Genomic DNA, 18,875 nt, shown 5'->3' with positions numbered 1-18,875 from the left:
CATTGATCAGGTGTAGGGATGTATATAGGACAGGCAGGACTATCATTGATCAGGTGTAGGGATGTGTATAGGGCAGGCAGGACTATCATTGATCAGGTGTAGGGATGTGTATAGGGCAGGCAGGACTATCATTGATCAGGTGTAGGGATGTGTATAGGGTAGGCAGGACTATCATTGATCAGGTGTAAGGATGTGTATAGGGCAGGCAGGACTATCATCGATCAGGTGTAAGGATGTGTATAGGGCAGGCAGGACTAACATTGATCGGGTGTAGGGATGTGTATAAGGCAGGCAGGACTATCATTGACAGATTCCTGTCCGTGGTAAAATTGTACAATTTTCGGCTAGTGTGTACACAAATTTCAGCAGCCGATGCCGACCTTTTAACGAAAAAAAAAAAACGGAGGGACAAACACCAAAATTTTTATCGTCCGTCCCCAGCAAGACCAATTGTCATTTAATGTGTATGCAGTACATCCGCATAAAAATCGGATATGAAAGACCGCGCATGATCTGAAGTTGCTGACGACCCGGAAGTCTAGAAACAAACGTCCCAAAAAATAAAAAAATAAAAAATTGGACGAGAAATTTCTTGAACTTTATGCACTCTCAACTAAAAACGGTAGTGACCGCTGAGCATGAGAGAGAAAAATCGGAGGATATTACGTCTGATTTTCGTCAAGTGTGTACGAGCCTTTTTTTTGCGATTCGGCACTGCGTTACTTTAATTGACAATTTCTTTTGGTGGTATTTGATCACCTGTGCAATTTTTATTTTTTGCGCTATAAACAAAAAAAAGCGACAATTCTGAAAAAAAAAAAAAACTTTATTTTTCACTTTCTGCTATATAACACCCCCCCCCCCCCCCAAAAAGGAGTGTAAAAATCAAATTCTTTCATAATTTTAGGCCAATTTGTTTTCTGCTACATATTTTTGGTAAAAAAAAAATCCCAATAAGCGTATTTTGATTGGTTTGCGCAAAAGTTATTGCGTCTACAAACTAGGGACAAGATTAATGTAATTTTTATTTATTTATTTTTATTAGTAATGGCGGCGATCAGCAATTTTTAGCGGGACTGCGACATTGTGGCGGACAGATCAGACCCCTAACTGACATTTTTGACACTTTTGGGGGGACCAGTGACATTACTACAGTAATCAGTGCTAAAAATATGCACTGTCACTGTACTAATGATACTGGCAGGTAAGGGGTTAACACTAGGGGTGATCAAAGGGTTAAATGTGTCCCTAGGGGGTGCTTTCTAACTGTGGGTGGGATGTGCTGTATGCATGAATACACAGAGACCTGTGTGTCCTAAATAAGAGGATCCCTGTGTTCATAACTGATAGAACAGCGGTCTGCTGTGTTTACAATGGCAGACCGCCTTTCTGTCTCCACGGAGCTGCTGGACCCGCTGATTGACATCCTCTGTGGCGAATGGGCGGGCACACGCGCGCCCGCTAGCAGTCCTGCGAAGTGACGTACAGTTACATAGTTTCACGGGACAAAGCTGACCTGCAGCAGGCGGTCTTTAAGTGGTTATTATTTATTGTTGGTGATATATTCCGGGGAAATGTGTGATGACATTACAGCCAATGGAGTTTACAGTTTTTTTGTATTTTAACCATTTTACCACCGGAGGATTTTGCTGTCTTACGTCTGGGCCACTTTTTGCGATTCGGCGCTGTGCGACTTTAACTGACAATTGTGCGGTCATGCAACACCGTACCCAAACTAAATTTATGTCCTTTTTTTTCCCACAAACAGAGCTTTCTTTTGGTGGTATTTGACCACCTGTGCGATTTTTACTTTTTGCGATATAAACAAAAAAAGAGCGACAATTTTGAAAAAATAACAATATTTTTCACATTTTTTTATATGAAATTCCCCCCCAAAAAATGTAAAAAATCAAATTTTTTTATCATTTTAGGCCAATTTGTTTTCTGCTACATATTTTTGGTAAAAAAAAATTCCAATAAGCGTATTTTGATTGGTTTGCGCAAAAGTTATTGCGTTTACTAACTAAGGGAAAGATTTCTGTCGTTTTTGGTGTTTGTTTTTTTTAACGAGTAATGACGGCGATCTGCGATTTTTTTGCGGGACTGCGACATTGCGGCGGACAGATCGGACCCTTGACTGACATTTTTGACACTTTTGGGGGGACCAGTGACATTACTACAGTAATCGGTGCTATAAATATGCACTGTTACTGTAATAATGACACTGACAGGGAAGGGGTTAATTTTATTGGAGAGGGAGGGGTTAATGTATGCCTGGTGCTTACTGACGTGTGTGGGGGGAGGGGACTATGTGACACACGGACAGATCGCAGGTTGAGCTATGCTGAATCCTGCAATCTGACCCTGCCTGTCACTTAGAAGATCCGCCCACTTGTGTTTACACAAGCAGGCTGATCTCCACACTCGATTCCCAGACGATCGGGAAAGAGCAGCGGCGATCGCCGCCGCTCCTCCCCTGGCCCGACTCCCGCTGTGACTGAAAACAGCGGGAGCGAGCCTCCGGTGGTGCGCGCGCGCCGCCGAGGGGGTAATGTCTGGCGACGTAGGTCTACGTCGTCAGACGTTATCGAGCCACTTTGCCGCAGTAGAGCTCTAGTGAGCAGCGGCAAAGTGGTTAAAGTTTCACTTCTGTTTGTCAAAAAGCAATATTTTTGTTTGTTTATAAAACTTTGTTTTATTTATAAAGACATCTATATATCACACTGGCTAAATCTGTGTCTGTAGTGCGTGTTCAGCCCTTAATACCAGAAATAATAATATATTATTCGATTTTTATTCCAGGAGTATATAATTAGTTTGGAAATTCTAGAGAAATGTTTAAATAATGCATTACAAATTACCTAAACCCATTCCATTTGTAGTTGACCAAAATGTACTGGAGGTTTTAGTCGACTTAAATATGACTAAAACAATTCCAAAGACTAAAATACGACTAAAATTAAAATGGCATTTTAGTCGAAAGACTATGACTAAAGCTAAATCGAAATCTGCTGCCAAAATGAAGCACAATGTAACACACGGGATTGTAATGTGATCTCGGGGGTGTAATAATCCTGTCTGCTCTCTCACCAACTTCTTGTGAAATCGTCTGTGTTCTCCTCCAGTGACAGTTTACTATTCATCTTCATTAAATTAATAGTTGGTCTTTCTAAGACGCAAAAAAAATATTTGTTTTAAACAGAGTGGAGAAGAATTAGACCCTCTTTAAAGTTTTCATAACTGTTAGTGACCCCACTGGAGAGGATTTCTTTCACTTCCTGTCCCTGTGACACCAGGATGGTGGTATACCTGGCGGGAAGGAGGGGTGGATCACAGTAGGTATTAGTTATAGGATGCCCCTGCGTGGCAGCCAGCAACATCTTGCAGAGTGGTAGTAGTGCTGTGGGGTGCCGGGCCAATCTTGAGGGGGGTGATTATAAGCCTCACACTGATTACCAATGCTAGAGGTGAAGGATGGGGGTTGGTATTGTCACAGCATAAGCCTGCCACTGATGCTGGGGCATGGAAGTAAGTTAATACAGCCTGAGCCTGCCACTGACCAACAATGCTGGGGGGGGGGGGGGGGGGTTACAGGCCCCCCACTGACCACCATTTCTGGGGAGGAAGGGGATTATTGCAGCCTGAGCCTGATTGCTGAGGGTGCTGATGGGATTTATTACAGCATGAACCTGCGAGTGACCCCTAATGCTGGAGGATGGAAGTTATTACAGCCTGGACCTGCCACTGACTAACAATGCTGGGGGGTTATTAAAGGGCCCCCCCACTGGTCACCAATGCTGGGGGGGGGGGGAGGGGGTTATCACAGCCTGAGCCTGCCACTGATCACCGAGGGTGGTGATTGGATTTATTACAGCATGAACCTGCGAGTGACCCCTAATATTGGAGAATGAAAATTATTACAGCCTGAGTCTGCCACTGACCAACAATGCTGGGGGGTTATTAGAGGCCCCCACTGACCACCATTTCTGGGGGGGGGGGTTATTGCAGCCTGAGCCTGCCACTGATCACTCAGGGTGGTGTTCGGATTTATTACAGCATGAACCTGCAGGTGACCCCTAATGTTGGAGGATGAAAGTTATTATAGCCTGGGCCTGCCACTGGGCAGCAGTGTTGGAGTTATTACTGCCTGCCACTGACCACTAATCCTGGCAGGTTTAACATTACTTCCACTGGCACTGGCCACTAATGACAGGAGAGAATATTGTGGTCACTAATATCAATACTGGGGGTTAATAATAGGACAATTATCTTTCCTGGGTGCTAGAGATGTTAGGTTATGGCTGGAGGTGGGCAGCTCTCTACAGGTTTCATGCATCCTTGCCCCACAGGGTGCAGGTCCATGACACCCTGCACTCAAAGTAAGTGAATCATGGAGTGCGTGCATTTGCCAGGGACCATGCCAGAGGGGAGGTGAGCCACAGCTGCTTTACTATTTTCTAAGATTGAATGTGCACCTATAAAAAAAAAATAGGTAGAATTGGGCTTTAGTGGAAGGGAAGCTGTCCTGGGCACTGTGATATTATGTGAGATGGTGGTGGTGGGGGGGACCACAAGGAGATTGGGGGGAGGGTATTTGTACTGGGAGGAGGAATTTGGTGGGTGGCAGGGAATTGTTCTATGAGGGGAAATTTGGGGAGGTGTGCTAGAAGTGGTGATTTGAGGGGATGCATGTTAAGAGGGGGGGGGGGGGTAGGGGAAGAAGATTTGTACTAGCAGGGGAAATTTGGGGGGGGGGGTTGTGCTAGGATGGGTGATTGGGTAGAATTTAAGCTGGGAGTGGGTGGGAAGAGGATTTCTGCTCAGAAGGTGGAAATTTGAAGGGTAGAGGATTTGTACTAGGAGGGGGAATTTTTTTCGGGGGGGGGGGGGCAGATTTGTTCTGGGGGGGGGCGCAATTTGTTGTGCCCTGGGCTCTAAATGACTTTGTCCCGGCACTGGCTGTGCCTGCCATAATACCATACAAATACTTTCCACAACATACTGAACCCTGTATGCAAGGTTGTCTTTGGTGGAACAAGTTTGGAAAAATGTATCCATTTACTTTTGTAAAAAGTTTAATTTATTTATTCATATTTATCTTATAGACATAAAGCATTCTGAATTGTTGTGTGCATCAAACCAGAAGACAATGCTAAACCAACACACCGTGTGAGAGATGACCAAGAAAATCCAGGATTTCCCATCACATCTCCTGTGCGCGTCACCACATAACGCAAAACAAACCAGTGCGCAGTGGGGACCTATGTGTATCCGACCAGGCGAGGGGTGCTGGGGAAGCTCTTCCTCATTCCCATGCATTTCTCCTGGTCAATGAAGAGGGAGTTGGCTTTGATGGACAGGTCGTGTTCGAGGTTGGCCTTGGTATGAACCAGTATCTGTAGGGTGTCTTCAGCGTCTCGGAGGCGTTGCTGCAACACCTGAATGGTGTCATCGATTTCTTGTACCTCATGGACAAGACTGCAAAAGGAGAACAAAAAAAGGTTATGTGGTAAAAGATTAGAAAGTTTGAACAATTTACAGATATGGTGCGGGCCTGGACAGTGCAATGAAACTCCATTGTTTGTCTGCCTTTGTGGGAGGTGGGATTGTTAATATATGGCCTGCATAATCATGGGTCTAGACCAGTGGTCTCTAAACTGTAGCCGTTGGGACGAATGTGGCCCTTTACCTGCCTTTAGCTTGCTCTTGGGGCACTGTGCCATCTACTGACACCAATGATGGGGCACCATTCCTCTCACAGGCACCAGTGATGGAACACTATTCCTCACACTGATACCAACAATGAGTCACTATCCCTTCCACCAAAACCAATGATGGAGTACCATTCCCCCCACAGGCACCAATGATGGGGCACCATTCCTCCCACAGACACCAGTGATGGGGCATTATTCCTCCCACAGACATCAATGAAGGGGCACCATTCCGCCCACAAACATCAATGATGGGGCACTATTCCTCCCACTGACACCAATAATGGGCCACCATTCCTCTTACAGGTACCAATGATGGGGCACTAATCCTCCCACAAACACCAATAATGGGACACCATTCCTCCCAAAGGCACCAAAGATGGGGCACTATTCCTCCCGAAGGCACCAATGGTGGGGTGCCATACCTCCCACAGACACCAGTGATGGGACATCATTACTCCCACTGATACCAACAATAGGTCACTATTCCTTCAAACGAAACCAATGATGGGGTGCTGGCCCCTTGTTGAGAAAGTTTGGAGGCCCCTGGTCTAAACATTGGTGTTCCAAGGAGAATAGTTCACTGGCAGCAAGGCAATAAAAAGGTGAACCTGTTATAATAAGAGTATGGATGCTACCATTTCTGGCTTCTACAGAATGACCACCTTCTGATTTTGTCCTTTTCCCATTACTTGCTTATAAGCCACATCTAGAGGAAGTGGTTATAGCCCTAAGCTCCGGACAAGGAAGGGTTGGGGTCTGGAAATGGGTGTAGCTGCGACATGGCTTTGGACCAAACCCAGAGCAGAACCCAAGCTCATCTCTAATCTTGATTATTTCCTACTCTGTCCAAAACTAAAAGTTTTGGCCCCCACATAGGTCTTAAATCAGGGGTCTCCAAACGTTCTAAATGAAGGGCCAATTTACTGTCCTTCAGACTTCGGGAGTAGAAAATGTCCCAGCATCAGTTGGAGTAAACAATACCCCATCTTTGGTGTCAGTGGGAGGAATTGTGCCCCATCATTAGTGTCATTGAGCCCCACTTTTGGTGTCATTGGTAGGAAAATTGCCCTATCATTGGTATCATTGGGAGAAATTGTTCATTGGGAGAAATTGTTCCCCATTACTCCATTACTGGTGTCATTGGAAGGAATTGTGCCCCATCATTGGTGTCATTGGAAGGAATTGTGCCCCATCATTGGTGTCATTGGGAGGAATTGTGCCCCATCATTGGTGTCAGTGGGAGGAATAGTGCCCCATCATTGGTGTCATTGGGAGGAATTGTGCCCCATCATTGGAAGGAATTGTGCCCCATCATTGGTGTCATTGGGAGGAATTGTGCCCCATCATTGGTGTCATTGGGAGGAATTGTGCCCCATCATTGGTGTCGGTGAATGAAATAGTGCCCCAGGGCCAAATAAAATCAAGCAAAGGGCCGCATCCAGCTCCTGGGCCACAGTTTGGAGACCACTGTCTCAGATCATTGTCAGAGGTTCTAAACTCACAAGGTTTTTTTGTCTGTGCCCCCTTGGATAAATCTGCCCAATAAAGTAGGCAGATGGGAATTAACACCTTGAAAGGGCCTATTATTTCCCCAATCTATCTACAACAAAGCAAACAAGTTTTAGCTCAAGTTGAGCTCAAGTGCCAGGAGCAGGTACCGTATCTGCGCAGTGTCTCGGCACAGCTCCACGTTGGGGCGCCTCGTGCGTTCATCCAGACGTGTTTGGGCTACTCGCATGGGAGCCATTTTTTCCTTGATGGCCTTTTTGATGGCTTCAATCGTCATCTCTGTCTGAAAGATCTCCTGGAGAGTCTACAAAAGAAAAAAAAAGTCATAAAAACTTGTAAATATGTATCTTCACGGATTTCTAAATATGAAAATTGAAGGAATGAAGAATCCAAAGTTCAAGCTACAAATACCAGCCAACGGCAGTTGAGCAATGTGAAGATTGCTTACATAACTGCCATTTTTACTAGTTGGCCACGGTGTACATGTGATAGAAGGCGCTGGTTAATGGTTTAGGAAGAATCAGGTCTATTCTTCCAACTCCAGCTCTAAAGTGCCAGCTCGTACAGGCATAGAAATTCATTAATATGCACATGGAGTACCCAAGAGGGACTGAAATCTTGAGAAACATTTTGGATGCCTTGCAGCACGCATTCAGATTCTGTGCAAAAGTTCCGAAGATTCCATTTCCTCGTCTGCCTGGCCGGAGTCCAAGAAGTTTTATGTCTGCTGCTCTCTTGTAGGTGCGATTACACCATTCTAGAGAGAAGAACATTATTTACAAGGGGGTTCCCACCTCTACATTAATTTATTCACTTTTTCTAACCCCTTGGAGGTTTTAGGTTACTTTTTCCTTTTCCATCTAGCTTTTTTTGCTGTTCTTTGGGTTTTATCTTGCAACCCTCCGTTCACTGAAATACAAAGCTGCTGCATGGATACAGTAAAACCCTGTCTCAAATCCCACAGTAATAGGAAGAAACACCTCCACCTAAATAAACAGAACTCTCAGTAATACAAACAGTAAAGGTACATTCTGGAGATTAAAGATGTGAAGCTCCTTCCTCTACTCTCCTCTCCTGAAATACTCTGCTCTACTGGAGGACTCTGCTCCCTCCTCTATAACTCTCCTCTCCTGAAATACTCTGCACTGCTGGAGGACTCTGCTCCTTCCTCTATAACTCTCCTCTCCTGAAATACTCTGCACTGCTGGAGAACTCTGCTCCTTCCTCTATAACTCTCCTCTCCTGAAATACTCTGCTCTGCTGGAGGACTCTGCTCCTTCCTCTATAACTCTCCTCTCCTGAAATACTCTGCTCTGCTGGAGGACTCTGCTCCCTCCTCTATAACTCTCCTCTCCTGAAATACTCTGCTCTACTGGAGGACTCTGCTCCCTCCTCTATAACTCTCCTCTCCTGAAATACTCTGCACTGCTGGAGGACTCTGCTCCTTCCTCTATAACTCTCCTCTCCTGAAATACTCTGCTCTACTGGAGAACTCTGCTCCTTCCTCTATAACTCTCCTCTCCTGAAATACTCTGCTCTGCTGGAGGACTCTGCTCCTTCCTCTATAACTCTCCTCTCCTGAAATACTCTGCTCTGCTGGAGGACTCTGCTCCCTCCTCTATAACTCTCCTCTCCTGAAATACTCTGCTCTACTGGAGGACTCTGCTCCCTCCTCTATAACTCTCCTCTCCTGAAATACTCTGCACTGCTGGAGGACTCTGCTCCTTCCTCTATAACTCTCCTCTCCTGAAATACTCTGCTCTACTGGAGAACTCTGCTCCTTCCTCTATAACTCTCCTCTCCTGAAATACTCTGCTCTGCTGGAGGACTCTGCTCCTTCCTCTATAACTCTCCTCTCCTGAAATACTCTGCTCTGCTGGAGGACTCTGCTCCCTCCTCTATAACTCTCCTCTCCTGAAATACTCTGCTCTACTGGAGGACTCTGCTCCCTCCTCTATAACTCTCCTCTCCTGAAATACTCTGCACTGCTGGAGGACTCTGCTCCTTCCTCTATAACTCTCCTCTCCTGAAATACTCTGCTCTACTGGAGAACTCTGCTCCTTCCTCTATAACTCTCCTCTCCTGAAATACTCTGCTCTGCTGGAGGACTCTGCTCCTTCCTCTATAACTCTCCTCTCCTGAAATACTCTGCACTGCTGGAGGACTCTGCTCCTTCCTCTATAACTCTCCTCTCCTGAAATACTCTGCACTGCTGGAGGACTCTGCTCCTTCCTCTATAACTCTCCTCTCCTAAAATACTCTGCTCTACTGGAGGACTCTGCTCCCTCCTCTATAACTCTCCTCTCCTGAAATACTCTGCTCTACTGGAGGACTCTGCTCCTTCCTCTATAACTCTCCTCTCCTAAAATACTCTGCTCTGCTGGAGGACTCTGCGCCTTCCTCTATAACTCTCCTCTCCTGAAATACTCTGCACTGCTGGAGGACTCTGCTCCTTCCTCTATAACTCTCCTCTCCTGAAATACTCTGCACTGCTGGAGGACTCTGCTCCTTCCTCTATAACTCTCCTCTCCTGAAATACTCTGCTCTGCTGGAGGACTCTGCTCCTTCCTCTATAACTCTCCTCTCCTGAAATACTCTGCTCTACTGGAGGACTCTTCTCCTTCCCCTAGAACTCTCCTCTCCTGAAATACTCTGCTCTGCTGGAGGACTCTGCTCCTTCCTCTATAACTCTCCTCTCCTGAAATACTCTGCACTGCTGGAGGACTCTGCTCCTTCCTCTATAACTCTCCTCTCCTGAAATACTCTGCACTGCTGGAGGACTCTGCTCCTTCCTCTATAACTCTCCTCTCCTGAAATACTCTGCACTGCTGGAGGACTCTGCTTCTTCCTCTATAACTCTCCTCTCCTGAAATACTCTGCTCTACTGGAGGACTCTGCTCCTTCCTCTATAACTCTCCTCTCCTGAAATACTCTGCACTGCTGGAGGACTCTGCTCCTTCCTCTATAACTCTCCTCTCCTGATATACTCTGCTCTGCTGGAGGACTCTGCTCCTTCCTCTACAACTCTCCTCTCCTGAAATACTCTGAGCTACAGAAGGATTCTGGTCCATCTTCCTACTACTCTCCATTACCCTCTTCTCAACACTATGCTTCCTCTGTCATCTGCAGACCTGTCTTGATAAAACTACGAGGGGACAGGCAAATGCAGCCCCCACAAGACATGCACACGCCTGTCATAAAATTCTATGTAGTGGTGTGATCAAAGGCAGACAGTTATCTTCCTGAAAGCAATGGGCAGAAAGAGTTTTCTAAGACTTTCTCAAGCCCTTGCACTCTCCACAATCTGCATTTTAAAACAACTACCCATGCAAGACTTCTGATCCTTGAGTTATTCCATTAAATAATAAAGGTTTGATCAAAGGGAGATTTACTAACATACTCAAAATCAGGAGCATCGCTTGTGAATGCTGGGCTGTCTTTTGGCCACCAAGAATGAATGGCTATAGATAATCTTCTGCCAAGCACTTTATAACTGAACACAAGCCCAGCTTTGTACCTTTGCTAGGTGACTTTGGAGTTTGTTCTTGGCATCCGCAGTCTCAGAGATCCGGCTGGTGAACATGACGTTCACTCGGTTGAACTGGTTCCACATCTCATTGGAAGTGACATTTAGTAAATTCTCTACATCCTCTCTGAGCTTGGCGGAGGCGGCTCTCTCACTCTGTGACCTCAAGATGTTGTCATCTGTGAATTTGGCCCAAGTTTCAGGGACAGAAATGCTGAGGGATATAAAGACCGGAGATGGTGAGAAACATGAAAAGAAGTAAGTGCTGAGGAACACAAAGACAATGAGGTGCTGAGGAACACAAAGACAATGAGGTGCTGAGGAACACTAAGACAATGAGGTGCTGAGGAACACTAAGACAATGAGGTGCTGATGGACAAAAAAAATACAAGGAGACGTTGAGGAACACAAAAATAGGGAGATGCTGAGGGACACAAACACAAGGAGACATTGAGGAACACAAATACAAGACACTGAGGGACGGAAACGTAAGGAGATGCTGAGGGACACAGAAGCAAATAAATGCTGAGGGACACAAACATGAGGTGATGTTGAGGGGCACAAAGACAAGGAGATGTTGAGGAACACAAAGACAAGGAGATGTTGAAGGGCACAAAGACAAGGAGATGTTGAAGGGCACAAAGACAAAGGGATGCTGGGAGACACAAATTCAAGGAGATGCTGAGGTATACGAACACAGGGAGATGCTAAGGGACACAAAAGACCAGGAGATTCTGAGGGACACAAAGACAAGAAGATGCCAAGGAACACAAAGACATGGAGATGCTGAGGGACACAAAGACAGGAGATGTTAAAGGACACAAAATTAAAAAGATGCTAAGGGACACTTAAGACAAGATAAAGCTGAGGGACACAAAGACATCAGATACTGCAGGACACAAAGACCAAAGATGGTGAAGGACTCAAAGTCAAAGAGATGTTGAGGGACACAAAGACCGGAGATGCTGAGGGACACAAATACAAAGAGATACCAAGGAACATAAAGACAGGAGATGTTAAAGGACACAAAATTAGGGAGATGCTAAGGGGCACTAAGACAGGAGATGTTGAGTGACACAAACACAAGGATATTCTGAGGGACACAACAGAAGATGCTGATGGACACAAAGACTGGAGATGGTGAAGGACTCAAACTCAAAGAGATGTTGAGGGACACAGACTGGGGATGATGAGGGACACAAATACAAAGAGATACCAAGGAAAGCAAAGGCAAGAGATGTTGAAGGACACAAAATTAAGGAGATGCTGAGGGACACAAAGACAAGGAGATGCTGAGGGACACAAAGACAAGGAGATGCTGAGGGACACTAAGACAAGGAGATGCTGAGGGACACAAAGACAAGGAGATGCTGAGGGACACAAAGACAAGGAGATGCTGAGGGACACTAAGACAAGGAGATGCTGAGGGACACAAAGACAAGGAGATGCTGAGGGACACAAAGACAAGGAGATGCTGAGGGACACTAAGACAAGGAGATGCTGAGGGACACAAAGACAAGGAGATGCTGAGGGACACAAAGACAAGGAGATGCTGAGGGACAAAAAGACATGAGATGGTGAGGGACAAAAAGACAAGGAGATGCTGAGGGACACAAAGACAAGGAGATGCTGAGGGACACAAAGACAAGGAGATGCTGAGGGACACTAAGACAAGGAGATGCTGAGGGACACAAAGACAAGGAGATGCTGAGGGACACAAAGACAAGGAGATGCTGAGGGACAAAAAGACATGAGATGGTGAGGGACAAAAAGACATGAGATACTGAGGGACAAAAAGACATGAGATACTGAGGGACAAAAAGACATGAGATACTGAGGGACACAAAGACATGAGATGCTGAGGGACACAAAGACATGAGATGCTGAGGGACACAAAGACATGAGATGCTGAAGGACTCCATGTCAAAGAGATGTTGAGGGACACAAAGATCAGAGATGCTGAGTAACTTGCAGACATTCCTGAACAGTCCCCAGACAGAGAATATTCACATACGTTGCATCGATCCGTTCCACTCCTCGGTAGTGGCCAATACCGTCAGAGGTATTCCTCAGATTCTGACATTTGTCATCGATGCGGTAGGCCGCTTGCTTGTCACTGATGTCCCTCTCCAGTTCGTGCTGAGCTGCTCTATTTGAACTGTAGACACAGACGAGATCTTAGGAGCATAAATCAAGTTCCAGAACTACAAATAAATAAATACTCACAGATGGGGTAAATATAATTTGATGGGTGTTAGTGTTACTGGGAATGTGCATGCAGAATACTGGACACCCATAGACCTGCCTAACTGAAAATTTTATGTTTCAGACTATAACAATTTTTACCAGAGAACATAGCTGCTGGGGGAAAAGTACTTCTAGGCACAGGAAGGCAAGGCTCCCAGCAGAAAACAAAGTTTATGGCACATGCTGAGGGAGATAGAGAGAAGAGATTGTTTATTAATGCTTAGCACAGGCTATGATATAAGTGGTTAGGCTGAGGAATGACCCAGCTCATAAAGAAATAAATGCAAAAGCAATAACTGGATGTAGAAAAGGAGTGGATGATTTCAAGTTTAATTCTAGCCTTCAGCATGGTAGAAGCTTTGAACCCCCTTATCCCTTTGAACAGGGCTGCTGTTAGAAATCGCGGGGCCCCATACAGACTACCTTGCAGGCCCCCCCAAGAAAATATTAAAATATATATTTAGCTACAATTACAACAAAATCACTATTATCAGACACAAATATAACAGAACTCACATTATTCCTGCTAAATCTAAAAAAAAAAACTATGTTAAATAAAAAAGAAGATTAGATGAGAAAAATATACAGGCTGGGCAGTTGGAGCTCAGTGATCAGAGAGACAGAGAGAGAGAGAAACAAAGTTACAATTTACAAATAAACTCCTGAGCAGAGATAACATTAGAGCCAGGGCTGGGAGGGGGGCCCACACAAGGGAGGGGGATTAGTGAGGGACGACTGTCTCTTTCTCAACAGATAAATGCTGATAGCAGGGAGAGGGACAGATCAGATTCAGGTGCTGGAGGAAGATTTCTGTATTTGTTGTCCATCACTAATCCCATTTTCTGTGTGCTTGGGCCCCCTACAAGAGGGCTGGTGGTCCCCCCCTATCAGTGGCCCTGCCTTAGAATAACATTATTAAAGATTGCAATAGGTCCAAAGAACCTGCCCCCTTAAGTGTCTGTACTAGCATGGCCCCATCAGATACCAACTGTCTAAAAGGAGAGGTGCAAAGCTTTGACCAATTGGCACTACTCCCCTCATTTACTGCAGGATATGACGCTTGTAGCTGGGGCTCTTGGATGGCCACTGGACTCTAAGCTCTTAAATAGTTTGCCTTGTGGATAATCCAACTCTACCCACCCCCAATACACATATACAAACATGCAAGGGTGAAGAGGTTAGGTGTCTTACGCAAGCTGTGCCGCTGTCCTGTCCAGGTGTCTCCTCATTCTTTCCTGGCAAGACTTGATGCAATCCACTTCCTATTTATTACAAATTACAAAATAATAAATGGCTCCAAGAAGGCAAAAAAATAAATAAATCTGCCTCTCTAAATTCTCTGGTGACACTACTGAGCTATTTTGCTCATACAGTATACTTTTGCTAGAATGACTTAAGATGGTGAATTCTGACCACCATGTGTCCTATTCACTGACAGGACTGAAGCATAGTGGAGTTGTCATTCAAGCATTTTTGTCTTTTTTATGTATTTGTTATTGGTTCTCTGTCTAGCTTTTAACATTTATATGAATAACATTGTAATAATAATAATAATAATAATAATAATAATAAAAAAGGGGGAGTATACCTTTTCTCCCCCTTTTTTTTTTTATTTATTTTGTATCTGTGTGACTTTCTGCTGGGGCACCTCAAAAGTCCATGATGGGTTTAGAGGTTTAGGACTGAAGCATTGTCTTTATCATACACTTTGTAGTTTATGCAATTTAAATAATTGTTACCACACTAAGGTATATTTGAAGGGTCAGGGTTTGCGGCTTGTTTTTAGGACCCACTTTTGTGACTGAAGAACTTTTCGGCTGCTATTATTTAGCCTAAACCTGACTGTGGTCACTATGTCCCAGCTCACACCATCCAACCACTTGGTGTTACAGCACTAAGACATTAACGGTTGTGGTAAAGGAACTCAAGAAGGGCAAATGTACTAATTCAAGCCATCTATCCACTTGGAGCTATGGCACCAAGAAGAGCAAATGTATCAATTCAGGACGACCATCCACTTGCAGTTACGGCACTAAGGCAATAATGGTTCTAGTGAAGGGACTCAAGAAAGACGAATGTACCAATTCAAGGCATCCATCCACTTCTGGTTATGGCACTAAGACATTACTGGCCATAGCAAAGAGACTCAGGAAGGGCAAATTTACCAATTCAGGCCGTCCATCCACTTGGGGTTACAGCCTTAGGGCATTAATGGTTGTAGCTATGAGACTTAAGAAGGGTGAATGTGCTAATTCAGGCCGTCCATCCACTTGGGGCTATGGCCCTTTGAGGTTTATCTAGTTTGGAGACTTGTAACCCCACTGTGGCATATTTGCAGTGTCAGGGTTTGTGGCTTGTTTTTAGGGACCCAGTTACCAGACTGAAGAACTTTTTAGCAGTTATTTTGTAGCTTGCACCTGCCTGTGGTCTCTACGTACCATATCAGGTCAATCATTTATCTGAGGTTACCACACTAAGGTATTACTGGTCAAAGTGAAGGGACTTTAAGAAGAGAAAATGTACCGATTCGGACCGTCTATCTACTTGGTGTTCCAGCACTAAAGCATTAACGGTCATAGTGAAGCGACCCAAGAAGGGCAAATTTTCAGGTTGTATATGCACTTGGGGTTTCAGCACTAAGGCATTAAATGGTCATAATGAAGGAACTTATGAAGGGCGAATTTTCATGCAGCAGCTCAGCAAGAAAATTGATGGACCTATATGTGCTCTGTCAAACTAATGTGAATGGAAAGCAAGCCACACCCAGAAATGCTGCTTGCATGCATACATTAAGGAACACTGATTGTGAATCAGGTCTTCTCATCCATCATGTGGAAAGCCTTCCCATAATATTGGCGGATACGAGGAGACAACTCCATACTAATGGCCATTGTTTTGGAATAGGATGTCCAACAAACTCCTATAGGTCAAGTGTCCATCAACTTTGGCCATAAAGTGCACAAACCTGCATGGGAAATATTTGCATTGTCTGCACCCTCTATTTTGTTCTAAGTTTTTTCATCAGTTAGTCCCGTGTCCCTTACTGATTTAGGCCGCTGGCACTTTTTACTGTAGGAGAGTCCTCATCTTACCTGCAGAAGTTGTTTCTCCACATCGTCGTGCACCAGATCTATAGACATCCTCTTCTCCCGGTGATACAGACACTCCTGAGCCACCTGCCAGCCAATGCATAATAATTATGAGACCAATTAGACTTCCCTGTTGTAGTGACAAATTCAAAACACAGCACAAAAATAGATAGAATAGATAGAATAGAATAGCTAGATGATGGTGGGAACCCCTCATAATGAGCACAGCAGGTGTACAGACCCGGGGTCTCGGCACAGGGATGGTGGGAACCCCTCATAATGAGCACAGCAGGTGTACAGACCCGGGGTCTCGGCACAGGGATGGTGGGAACCCCTCATAATGGGCACAGCGGGTGTACAGACCCGGGGTCTCAGCACAAGGATGGTGGGAAGCCCTCATAATGGGCACAGGAGGTATACAGACCTGAGAACTCAGAAAAGGGATGGTGGGAACCCCTTATAATGGGCACAACAGTTGTATAGACCAAGGAGCTCAGCACAGGGATGGTGGGAACCCTTCATAATGGGCACAGTGGGTGTACAGACCCGGGAACTCAGCACAGGGTTGGTGGGAACCCCTCATAATGGACAAAGCAGGTGTACAGGCCCGGGAACTCAGCACAGGGATGGTGGCTACACCTCATAATGGGCACAGCAGGTGTACAGACCCGGGAACTCAGCACAGGGATGGTGGCTACACCTCATAATGGGCACAGCAGGTTTACAGACCTGGGAACACAGCACAGGAATGGTGGGAATACCTCATAATGGGCACAGCAGGTGTACAGACCCGGGAACTCAGTTTACGGATGGTGGAAACCCTTTATAATGGGCACAGCAGGAGTATTAACCTAGGAACTCAGCACAGGGATGGTGGGAACCCCTCATAATGGGCACAGCGGGTGTACAGACCCAGGCAACTCAGTTCAGGGATGGTGGGAGCCCCTCATAATGGGCACAACAGGAGTGAAGATGCGACTCAGCACAAAGCTCTCACCTATAGAGTCCCCAAAGATAGAAGAGACTCAAACATACACCAAAAGTTGACATACTAGATCTAAGTAGATTGACCCTTTCAGTATAATGCAGAAACAAATAGGAGTCAACAACATTGAAAAAAAGGAACCTGCCCCAAGAGCTTTCAATCTAATCATCAACCTTTATCCTTTGTAATCTATAAATCTCCACATAGTCCTGATGTTTCTAGCTCCTAATGAACATGGTTTGTCCGGTGTGGTAATGACAGCTCCACTTTGGATGAAGAACATTCTCACCTTGGCTTTATCGGCTCACTTGAATCCTCTTCCCAAGGAGCCTTTTATAAGAGTCTGATTGGGAATGTTCCATTGTCTGTGATGGAATGTACTCTCTGCGGTTTATGGAATGTTCAGTGTTTGGCGCACACACCCTTGCCTGCGAATGGCCAGCTAATGTTTTGTGTGATACAATGTATCCCTGTCCTGAGGCCAGTGTTTTATTATATAGCTGGCCATTCCTTACGATGACATTGTTACAATGTTTGTAGCAACGGCTGTCTATACATCTCCGTCCATTGTTCTGTGCATGGTTTTCTATAGAAAGTCCTGGATACACTGTTTGCTACAAAGCAGCCTGGGGGGGGGTCTGAGGTGCGATGAGTGTCACCAACCAAACTTATATAAATGATATCCACTAAACACACTACAAATAATAAAGGGAAAGTATGACATCATTTCTGTGGTTACAAAAAAAAAAAAAAAATTATCTTTTTAGAATTCACCTGAAAGTTATTCTGAAATAACGATCACATCTGCCCCCCCCCCCTTGTAACATAGTTTCAGTTATCCGGTGATCCTGCCAGTCGACCCATTTATCTTCACTTCCTGTGATAGGGTGACAACACTGATTGTTCTGGAGTGAAATCACAGAGCCGCGTTGTCAAGGTAGTCATGGATGGAAATGTAGTTTTTAATGGACTTGTAATAGGAACTTCACTCCTCCTTACTTTTTCAGCTGAGTAGTTCACATAAAACAGCGATCCAGTGATGTTCCGTTGGGATCCGCCACAATGCTGCTTTGCCCCATACCACTATTTTTATCTATGACATCACCAGAAGGGCAGCTGTCTCTTTCAGGTTCATGAAGCTGCCCCTCTGATGACATGTATATGCTGTGGTCTGCTATCAGAGTGCTGCCTACAAGTTATATGAAAAGACACCTGCCCCCTCCCCCCCCACCCCCCATAGTGCTTGCACTGTAGTATACCCTGCGGCCTCCTAGGATGTGTGATGTGGATATCCCGGGAGGAAGAGTAGTATACCCTGAGGCCTCTTGCGATGTGTGATGTGAGTATCCCAGAAGGCACGGTAGTATAGACTGTGGCTACCTAGGATGTGTAATTTGGTATCCCAGGAGGCACAGTAGTATACCCTACGGCCTCCTGGGATGTGTGATGTGGGTATTCCAGGAGGCACAGTAGTATACCCTGCAGCCTCTTGGGATGTGTCATGTGGTTACTCCAGGAGGCACAGTAGTGCAACCTGCGGCCTCCTGGGGTGTGTGATGTGGGTATCCCAGGGGGCACAGTAGTATACCCTGCGGCATCCTGGGATGTCTGATATGGGTAGCCCAGGAGGCACAGTAGTATATCCTGCGGTCTCCTGGGATGTGTAATGTGGGTATTCCAGGAGGCACAGTAATATACCCTGTGGGTAACTGGGATGTGTGATGTGCGTTTCCCAAGGGGCACAGTAGTATACCCTGCGGCCTCCTGGGAGGTGTGATATGGGTAGCCCAGGAGGCACAGTAGTA

At 45.4% G+C, this 18,875-nt stretch overlaps 1 protein-coding gene across 2 annotated transcripts in view; it reads right to left on the bottom strand.

Moving 5' to 3' along the window:
- Positions 1-5,057: 5,057 nt before the first annotated feature.
- Positions 5,058-18,875, bottom strand: part of TEKT3 (tektin 3) — a 32,955-nt gene continuing 19,137 nt past the window's right edge. For both annotated transcript variants that reach the window (XM_082272684.1, XM_082272685.1), the window contains exons 3-8: positions 16,089-16,172; positions 14,188-14,258; positions 12,764-12,907; positions 10,741-10,963; positions 7,373-7,527; positions 5,058-5,478 (exon numbers count right to left, since the gene is read on the bottom strand). In XM_082272684.1, coding sequence (XP_082128810.1) covers positions 5,262-5,478; positions 7,373-7,527; positions 10,741-10,963; positions 12,764-12,907; positions 14,188-14,258; positions 16,089-16,172 — 894 coding nt within the window. In that variant the 3' untranslated portion in view covers positions 5,058-5,261. The remainder of the gene's footprint in view (positions 5,479-7,372; positions 7,528-10,740; positions 10,964-12,763; positions 12,908-14,187; positions 14,259-16,088; positions 16,173-18,875) is intronic.

The sequence above is a fragment of the Pelophylax lessonae genome (assembly GCF_965119305.1).
Source record: "Pelophylax lessonae genome assembly, chromosome: 11".
Classification (NCBI taxonomy): Eukaryota; Metazoa; Chordata; class Amphibia; order Anura; family Ranidae; genus Pelophylax; species Pelophylax lessonae.
The sequence above is the reverse complement of the archived record's forward strand: the minus strand, read 5'-3'. Positions and strand labels throughout refer to the sequence as shown.